Below are 10,669 nucleotides of genomic sequence, written 5' to 3'. Positions count from 1 at the left end.
GATGTGGAAAAACTCTGTTTCACCAGATAGTAGATATGAGGTGTTTTCGTTAAGCTAAAGAATGTCTCCATTGCAAGGCCTTCTGCTGGCAAATGTTTTATGTCTCAAAGCACATCTGATTCCTCTACCTGTATTGCCTTGATCTTCCTCCTCTTATTCATTGAGCATTTATTATGTGCCAGAGACTGCAATATCAGATTCCTGACTACCCACCTAGCTCCTAATCATGCCCTTTTAAAAATACCTGCAGATTTCAAGGCGGTATCAGGTTCTTTTCCACCTCTGGAACTGGCCAGGGGCTCTGTCTTCATGCTTTGTCCTGGCGATGATTCTAACCATATTGCTAATCTCATCTTCATTTCGAAAAACATTTTCATTTTAAAAAATAAATAACAGGGAACATCTGTTTTAATATGGGATTTGGATTGTCATGGAAGTACTTAGTATTAGCTCAGCACCAAGTGAAAAAATATTTGGTGCCCCTTGTACTAGAGAGTAGTACTTACAAGAAGATCTGGAAATTCACAACCCAATATTAAGGGATCAGTTGCCTTTCCTTTTCGAGAGGCAACAAAAATGATCTTCTATCCTCAAAATTACTTTAATGTCAGGCTATGTATTCAAAATAAAGGAGATAAATCCTCATACCAGAATGTGTTCAGACAGGTATTGTAGATAATTGGTGGGATTTGAGATCAAACACCATGCTTTAAGAATATATGTAGTTTACCAACATGAGATATTAAGACATGTGATGCTAATAAAAATTGCTAAAAAACCTAACACATGAAGCTTGATTGACATTAATTTGTATTTTTAATAAAATGAATGTCATCCTATGAAAAGTTCATGGATATCTCCACCATTTAAATATTGGTAAGAGAGGTTTAAATACATTTGGGATTGTTATCGTATTCCTTTTGTTCTTTTTAAGATCATAGTTATGTTTTTAACAAATATTATATACTTAAAATAGAAAAGTCAGAAAGTCAACAAAGTACAAAGCAAGAATTATTTGTAATAAAAGTCAACCTAAGTCAACCACAGTTAACATTTTTGTTTGTGTCCTTCATTCATAGATAGGTAGATAGATTCACAGACATAGACCTTATATAAAATAAATTAATTGTGGGCACCTGGGGGCTCAGTCGGTTAAGCTTCTGCCCTCAGCTCAGGTCATGATCTCAGGGTCCTGGGATCAAGTCCTGCCTCAGGCTCCCCCCTCAGCAAGGAGTCAGCTTCTCCCACTACCCAGCCCCCCATCTCCCCCCACTGTGTTCACATTCTTTCTCTCTCTCACAAAAATAAATAAATAAAATCTTAAATAAAAATTTAAAAAACAGGTTAATCATATACACAAAATGTAATATCCAGGTGCTTCTTAAAAAATACCATGTCATTTTTCAGACTTCAAAACTCCCCCAAGTACCTGTTCCCATGTTATTAAAGCATAATAACTTGATAAACATGGCCAGTTATACAAATGCTCTGAGGCCTGAGATAACATGCAAATAAACCTTACATATCAATGTGTGAAGGCTGGACAGACCACACAGTTCAAAAAAGGAAGTGCACTCTGCAAAGCTAACTTGCACATTCGCTGTCCGCCTTCCAACATCTTGCGGGTCACCGTGTGCCAGGCACCTCAACTCCTTTCAATAAAATGGTAAGTAGGAGATTTTATGACTCTCCCTGGCTCCCTGGCAAACATCTCATCTTCTGTACATAGAGAAGCGAGTGGTGGGGAGGCTTCTTGGCCAAGTCCTCCTGGCCTTTGGAATGTTCACTTGACCTGTTTTTGTTCCATTTGCAAATAAAGCTGCTGAGTGTTACCAGTCGAGAGCCTGTGGCTTCAGGATTTCCCGTTTCTGCTTCTAGCCTTCAGAATAGAGGAAGGGCTATGACTTACGAAAAGAAAAGTTGCATTCTTTGTCTTTGCCTTTTGAGATATCGAGGTGCCAGGATCAGTAACAATGTCAAGTTTCTTATTAGAAGCATTTGGAGGGTGCCTGTGTGGCTCAGTGGGTTAAGCCTCTGCCTTTGGCTCGGGTCATGGTCTCAGGGTCCTGGGACCAAGCCCTGCATCAGGCTCTCTGCTCAGTGGGGAACCTGCTTCCTCCCTCTCTCTGTCTGCCTCTCTGCCTACTTGTGATCTTTGTCTGTCAAATAAATAAATAAATAACCTTAGGGGGGAAAACAAAGAAGCATTTGGAATCCCAGAGGAGAACCCCAGTGATAATAAATGTGGGGCAGTGTTGCTGATGATGAGTGCCATTTTGATAACAGTGGATTTTGTAAAGGAGCTCTTTTGTTTAAAAATGCATTTTATTATTTTAGCCAAGAGAAACAAACAAAACCCAAATAGTCCAAACCTTAGGGACAGGTTGTGTTCCCAAAGTTAATTGAAATTCATTATTTGGAGCACACTTAAAAGAGTGATGGGTCCCCAACGATACCATAACCACCTGCGTAACCCGTAATGTAGCCGAACTGCAGTGTTAGTATTCTGCTATATGGTTTCCTATTATTTCTCTGTAAAAAATTGTCTTTGTTCTTATACTTAAGCTCTCAGAGTCTAGAGGAGAGCTAACTCTCTATTCCATACACTCCCCCCACCACGCCCCAGTCCCCAGAAGACTAAAACTTGGTTATCCATTCTCTTGTGAGGAAAGGGATTGCTTCCTCTGCCAGCCCCTGGCGAAAAGACAGGGATTGAGACAATGACCGCCCCAGGTACACAGATGGAGGACAGAACGCACCGCAGGCATTGGAGTGAAAGTCACAAGGGCTTCATGGGATGTGTTTGTAAGTCGGGAGACTCTTAAGCCAGAACTGGGAAGTACAGAGGTGAGAGAGAAGACCTATGCCAGTGAGGAGAAAAGGAGGAGAAGTGGCGGGGTCAGAGGTGTGGAGTCATAGCAGGGAGGAATGCACAGTCATGGAGGAAATGGTGGCCCCGGGATCCTACCAGCAGTCACACTCCTGGAGAAAGGCAGTCACCTGTCAGGACGGGACTTAAAAGTCCTGGTAGTCAACTCGGTCTTGAGGTCCCAGATTCTTAGAAGAAAGTTTGACCTTAATTACTGATAGTCTTTTCAAAAATAAGTGAGGTTTACTGAGTTATTTGGGTTTTCTTAGGGAAAACGAGGTAATAATACCAGAAAAAAAGTTTAACCGGGTAAAGGGTATTTGGTGCAATACTTCAGCAGCGTTATCTTAGGGGATTACCATCTCCCTATTACAAAAGTAGCGCATTGTATTAGAGATAATTTCTTAGAAATACACATATGCAGAAATGAAACTATATACATTTCCTATAGTTTCAACACGTGGAGGCAATCCCTGTGAAGTAAGTACAGATCTTCCTAGAATGTCATCATTTTAAAAACATATTTCATAAATGACTTTTATGAAAGTGCCATCATACTTTATAAGCCATTTCCTTACCTGCCTTTTTTATTTAAAATATCTTGAATAATATCTGAGTTATAATGTCATTTTTCATGATGAATCATTTCCATATGGTTAGACATTTAGATTGTTTCTTATTTTTCCTTCTTTATGATAATATAGTCAATATATTCACTTACACACATTGCTGCTCAGGAAAGGTATGGTGTTGGCCTTACGTTGGCCCACGTTCTTTATAACATGATTCTACATCTTAGAAGAGGCCCACATTCTTTATAACATGGCCTATGTTCTTTATAACATGATTCCACATTTCAGAAGTGGAAGAACATGGCAGTAGGATTCTAATTCTCAAACATCTGCCGCTGTGGAAATTGACTTGATCCATGAACATAGACAAATTAGCTCACCTCATGGTCCTAAAGTGAAAAAATAAAAATAAAAAATAGAATGATACCCATCTACATGACAAGTAATTTAGGCACATTTCAAGTTGCTGAATTTTATGGGGGGGGGGAGAGAAGCAGATATCTAATAATTCTCTACTTTTCATATGGTCGTGGTGGGTGAGGAAAAATCTTTTATGAATACACTTAGAAACTTTTAGGAAATGGCATAAAAGTTGGTTTTAGAGTTTTTGTTTGATTTGCTCCTTTCATTCGACCTTCAGTTGACATGTGACTGTTGACAAAAGAAATGTGCTCTCACCCGCTCAATCATTCAACCAAAGTTGGGGTTTGGCTGGACGAGAATACAGGGTGAACAACACAGGTGGGGTCCCAGGCCCTAGAGCTTACACTCAGTGCAGTGGATCTCCAACATTCATATGCTTCTCCATTAGGGATAGGGCTAAAGATTTTGCATTTCTAATAAATTTTCAGAGGCCACCGCTGATCTAGGCACTCCGAGAACCACCGTTTGGTAGAAGTGATGGATCAAAAGTGAATCAAAGTAAACAAGTCAAATACCCTCTACGGACTTCTGAAAGGAGGTGAATAAGGAGCTGAGATGGCACAGAGAAAGGACACGTCCTCTTTAGGGTTCCGGTCTCTGATAAAGTGTTGTCTGCACTAAAGCACTGGTCTCAGCTCTGGCTGCCCAGGAGATCAACTCGAGCAGCTTATAATCATACCCATTGCCAAAGCCCCACCTGAGACCAATTGAATCAAAACCTTGAGGTGGGAGGTGGGGCACAGTGAGAGTTGAGAATGGCTGCAACAAACAGCAAAATGAGCCAGACACAGGAAACGTGGCAGTAGGAACCACTGCAAGCAGCAGAGGAATTGGCAGGTGCAAAAGCTGTGAGATGGGGAGAGCTTGGATCTGCGGGAAGACCCCCAGGATGGCTGGATGATAAATAAGGGAAGATGAAAGTGGCCAGAAGTGGTTTTAAGAAATAGGCAGCAGCCAAGAGATTCGATCTTATTTTGTTCACCCTAGCAGTCACTGGAGGGTCTGAAACAAAGGAGTGAGTGCTATTATCTGGTTTACATTTTGAAAGTAGAGCTACTTCTGGGATACCTGGGTGGCTCAGTTGGTTGAGCGTCAGACTCTTGGTTTTGGCTCATGTCGTGATCCCAGGGTCGTGGGATCCAGCCCCAGGTCAAGCTCCACACTGGGCATGGAGTCCGCTTGATATTCTCTCCTTCTACCCCTCCCCCAGCTCATGCCTGTGCACTCTCTCTCTCCCTCTCTCTAATAAAATAAAGAAGTAAACTCTTTAAAAATTAAAAAAAAAATGAAAGAGAGAAAGTAGGACTACTTCTAAAGTAACATGCATACTCTGCAGGCTGCCTTGACCATGACTGGGGCTTACATATTGACTATTTCTCCCTTGTCCTTTTAAAACTGTAGCCCAAATTTGAACCCCATCAAGTTAGAGGATAAATAGTGTAGGGCTTCTGAAGGGAATGGGTTTAGAGACCTTCAAATAACGGAAGGGGCTGCAGTGATAGCCCAGCTGAGAGGGGGTGTCCAGGGAAATCAGAGAATATAAAAGGTAAACTAGAAGGATCCCCTTAGGTGCTGGGATTGCAACCCTTTTCTTTCAAGGAGAATGTGACTCTTGTTCTTACCATGTAAGCTGGAGGGGTCCTGAATAATATGCTAATATCACCACATGGAAATCCATTCACCTCTTCATGCTTCTCCCCTTCTCCACCACCTGGCTTAAATCCTCTTCTGCAAAAGAGGTCACCTGCCTGTTGCAGCAAGATCAAGCCTGATGTGTTTAAAAAAAAAAAAAAAATTTTTTTTTTTTTTTAATTTAAAAATCCTGTGCTATGACAAGACAGTTTTAAAGGAAGGATGAGAGGTTCAAATACTAAGGCATCTCTTTCATCCACACGTCAAGGCATGTAGGAGGAAATGAGAGCCACTTCTTGGAGCACATTTTGGCACGCATTAAGAGTGTGACATCCTTGTCCTTAAAGTAAGTGGGCGTGGGACTCCAGCTCTTCATTCGGTAACTTTAATATCACTTCCCTAATTCTCCGGGTTGGATTCCATCTGCCCTGGTTGTTCTCTCATGTCATTCTCTTTTTGAAATATTATGGTATGGGGGCACCGGGTGACTCAGTGGGCTAAGGGTCTGCCTTTGGCTCAGGTGGTGATCCCAGGGTCCTGGGATGGAGCCCTGCATCAGGGTCTCTGCTCAGCAGAGAGTCTGCTTCTCCCTCTGCCTCTGCTGCTCCCCCCACCCCTCCGCTCATGCTCTCTCACTCTTGCTCTCTCTCATCTGCTTATGCTCTCTCTCAAATAAAGAAATACTTTATAAGATAAAATATTATGGTATGTTATGAAACAAATAACAAATTCTCACATACCACCCAGATTTCACACATATTACCATTTTGTCATAATATTGTCATTTTGCCATCTTTTCAAAAAAATCAAACAAAATTGAAGTTCTCTTTTTGCCCTTCCCAGTTCCATTCCTCTCCCTCCAACAGCAGGGGACAACGGCTCTGAAAGCAGCAGCTCACCTACCCAGTGATGTTTTTATGTTTTTATTTCATCAGCCTGTGTTTGTAAAAAAAAAAAAAAAACATACAGTAGTGTTTAGTCTGCTTTTATTTGCTTACGATTTCTGCAAAAGCCTTCTCTTCACCCTACTTATGTCTTCAAGATATATCCATTTGGACACACACAGGTCTGGTTCAATTTATTGACTTGTTTTGTAATTATATGGCAATTTGTTCACCTACTCTCCCAACATTTAATTTATTGCCATTATTTTCCATTTCAAACAGTCTTAGAATGAATGTGTTTCTATGTAGAGGGCATGAGCACCTGAATGTTAGCAAATGGTTCTCCAAGGTCATTGTGATGGTTTACCTCTCATCAGCCTGTGTGACAGTTGTCTTTTCTCTCCATCCCTCTTAAAAGCGGTATCATCAGGTTTACTGAGAGACTTCTAAGAATTTGTTAAATTAAAACCCCACTTCATTGTTGTTTTAATTTTCCTGATTACTATGAAGATGGAACATGTTTTCTTAAGCCGATTGACCATTCAGGCAACCTCTTCTGTAAATCCTTTTCATGTGGTTTGTCCATTTTCTTATAGACCATCTTTTCATGTTGATTTATAGAAAATCTTTATCCAATTCTAGGCATTCATCCTGGGTGGATTATGTGCATTGTGAATTTTATGCTCCCTGGCTTCTTTTTTACTTTATTTTTTTTTTTTGGTGTCTCTTTTTTACATAAAAGTTTCAAATCTTAATGCTAACAAATTTAAAAGTAGGTCTTTTATCATTTCTGTTTTTCACTTACTTTTAAAGAAGTTATTCACTACCCCCATTTTCTAACATTTTGCTAACCTTTTTTTTTTTAAGATTTTATTTGTCAGAGAGAGAGAGAGAGAGAGAGAGAGCACACAGGCAGGCAGAGTGGCAGGGAGAGGCAAAGGGAGCAGCAGGCTCCTTGCAAAGCAAGGAACCAGATGTGGGACTCGATCCCAGGATGCTGGGATCATGACCTGAGCCAAAAGCAGCGGCCCAATCAACAGGGCCACCCAGGTGTTTCTTCACTCAACCTTTTAAAGATTTGATTTTCATGTTTAGGTCTTTAATCATCAAGATTTTATTTATATTTGTGATGTAAGGCAGTCATCTAATATATTCTCACGTGGATGGCCAATTTAGTCCTATTTATTTTCATTTGTTCTTTTCTCCTACCACTTTCTAATGCCTCCTTGATCATATGTCCATTTCCCATAAACACCTGACTTCGTTTCTAGGCTCTCGATTCTGTCATGCTGGTCAACACGTTTCATAAAACTCCATCATGTTTGTTTCTTACGACTTACTTACCTGCTCTAGATTCACATCTTCTTTTACTCAAGTACATATTCCCTTGCCTATTGACTAGCAACTTCTACAGTTCTTTATAATTTCCAATATTATTCTCCCAAACAAAACAAGAACCTAAATACAGTGTAATTACCCATTGAACACAACCCTCCAACCCTGTTTCTAGTTCTTAAAACTTCTCCTTGGAAGAGATATAGCATTTTCACTCACATTTAATTGGCCAAAATAAGTCACACATGCTCTTACTTCAGCTGAAAGGACAGACATGTAGGGATGTAAACCGTCATGCGTTCAGGGTAATGGCAGAGAGGGGTTCCTATTTGGAAAAAGAATAACAGGTGCTACAGTATATAGTGGTCTTTGTGTGACTAAAATACATCTTCATTTCTACTTCATTCTTAAATGACAGTTTACCTGTGTATATTCTAAATTGATAGTTACTTTCCCTCAGCACTTTAAAGACTCACACCACTGGCTTCTGACTGGTTATTGTTGGAATACGTGTGCCGTCAAATCTGTCATTCCCTGTAGGTGAAATTCTGTCATTCCCTTTAAGATGCTTCTTTATCTTTCTGTCCTGCAGCTTTACTATATTTCATAGAGGCATAAATTTATTTTTATTTATCCTGCTTGGTACTGAGAGTATCGGTTTAAAGAGGAGCATACAACATTTTTTATAAAGAGCCAAATAGTAAATATTTTAAGTTTTGCAGTCCCATAAAGAGCCAAACAGTAAATATTTTAGGTTTTGCAGTCCCTGTGATCTCTGATAAAACTACTCAGCTCTACCATTGTAGCATGAAAGCATCCATACACAATGAATAAACAAACAGGTATGGCTGTGTTCCAATAACATTTTATTTATAAAAACATGGCAGGCTGAATCTGGCCCACAGGCTATAGTTGCCTGATTTAAAGCCTAATGATTTTTTTTAATTTTGCAAAATTATTAGCTATGATTTCCTCAAAACTATTACTCTGCCGTTTTATTCTTCCTAGTTTGTTTTTGTTTTTGTTTTTGTCTAGAGTCCCTACTAGATAAAAATCCCATGCCGTCCTCCATGATGTTAATCACTCTTCCAAATATTTTAATACTGTGTCTCTCTTTGATGAATTCTAAATGGATTTATCAACGTCATCTTTCAATCCACTAAGTTTTTCTTCATTTGTGTCCAGGGTGACCAATTTTCTCAGTTAGCCCAGCACTCTCCCAGTTTTAGCACTAAATTCCTACTTCCTAGAAACTTCTTAGTTCCAGGCAGAACAGGATAGTTGTTTACCTTATTCATGTCCAATCCAGGTTTTATCCCATATATTGAATTTTTGCTTCAATGATTAAGTTTTTATTTCCAGTTTTGAATTGGTTGTTTTCACCTATTTTTACTTACTACCTGCCTATTTTGTTTCAATTGTTTGTATATTCTCCTATGGATTGTATTCATATATTTGTTCCTTGATGACTCCTGAATCCGGAAAATCATTTTCAGATTGCTCTTATCATTTTGATTGAAGTAAACCCATCTTTTAATTGTTGGTTTTGTTAGGTCTTTCTTTCTTATTAATAGTTTTCTTCCCATATTTTGGAATTTTGTGTTGTAGACCCATTTTGAGGTGTTTTTTTTTTTTTTTTTGGTTGACTGCCTCATTTTTTTATCCTGCCTTCTCTAGTGTTGTGCTCTCTCCTATTTGTTCCTGAAGACTCCAGCCCAGAACCAGCTCTATACCAACTGCTTTGCAATCAGGCTCACAGTAATACTGCACAGGTAGCATATCTATTACTAAATCAGCAGGCACCTGGGCCCAGGTTCTGGCTCTGAGACAGTGTCTAGCCCAGACTTTTCAATTTCAGTACTTTCAGGCCTTGTGAGATATTTAGTAGCATCTCTGGTCTCTACCTACTGGATGTCAGTAGTACCCCTGTCCCCTTCATTGTGACAACATGCAGAGCATTCCCAGACATTACAAAATGCCCCCACCAGGACTACCAAAATCATCCCCAGTTTAGAACTTAGGTCTATCCTAAGGCAATTCTTAGTGGCCTCTTTCCATGAAACTGGATTAAAACAAATGGACAAACAACAAACAAACAACAACAACAAAAAAATCTGTCCTTGCCCTTGACTACAAAGAGGGGTCCTAGTTCAGGTTTTCAGGCTACCCTACAAGGGCTGAACTAACAAATACTTTCATAACCTGAACCAACAGTCCAACTCACCTGTCGACTAGTCTCACTCACAGCCTTATGTTTCTGTTCTGTTTCTGATACATAAAGGTTTACCTTTAAATTTTCTCATTTTATATTCTACCTATCACTACTCAACATTTGATTAGGGCAGTGAGAGAGCCATAAAACTTTATTTTATTGACCAAAACTTGATTCTCTTATCTCTTTTCCCTCACTTCCCTTTAACTTCATATCTTTCTTTTTCCCTTTCCCCCTTCATCCTTGATCAGTGGCATAGAGCAAATCAACAAAGTGGAGGAAATGTGTCATCATCAGGGTTGATGAGCTATTGGGAGAATTAGTCCAGTGTCTTCCAGGGCTCCACCACCCCCCTTTACTCCTAACCTAGCCTATTAAAACAGTGGTTCTCAAAGTATTCTTCCTAAACCAGCAGCATCAACATTACTTGGGAACTTACTAGAAATTCTTGGGTTCTACTCAAACACGTTTTAGGAGTGGCACCCAGCCACTTATATGTTACAAGCCCTCTAGGTGATTCTAATCTGTACTAAAGTTTGAGGCCTCCTGCGCTAAGACTTAGCTAAAGAGGTTTGGACCAGTGGTTCTCAGCCTTGCTGCCCCTTGAAATCACCTGTTAAACTTTAAATTACACCTATGTGAGCCACTCCTCTGAAGATTCTGATTCAGCTCAGGTGGGGTACAGACCCCTTTATCTTTTATTTTATTTTTTTTTAATTTATTTGACAGGAAGAGATCACAG

General features: G+C 39.8%; 1 protein-coding gene across 2 annotated transcripts in view; it reads left to right on the top strand.

The window, feature by feature from the left end:
• Positions 1-1,563: 1,563 nt before the first annotated feature.
• The window catches only part of FYB1 (FYN binding protein 1), a 149,931-nt gene continuing 140,825 nt past the window's right edge, over positions 1,564-10,669 (top strand). For both annotated transcript variants that reach the window (XM_013051694.2, XM_004737977.3), the window contains exon 1: positions 1,564-1,666. In XM_013051694.2, the coding sequence (XP_012907148.1) occupies positions 1,664-1,666 (3 nt within the window). In that variant the 5' untranslated portion in view covers positions 1,564-1,663. The remainder of the gene's footprint in view (positions 1,667-10,669) is intronic.

This window comes from Mustela putorius, unplaced genomic scaffold, assembly GCF_011764305.1.
Source record: "Mustela putorius furo isolate JIRA1106 unplaced genomic scaffold, ASM1176430v1.1 tig00000407_pilon_pilon_pilon, whole genome shotgun sequence".
NCBI lineage: Eukaryota > Metazoa > Chordata > Mammalia > Carnivora > Mustelidae > Mustela > Mustela putorius.
The sequence above is the reverse complement of the archived record's forward strand: the minus strand, read 5'-3'. Positions and strand labels throughout refer to the sequence as shown.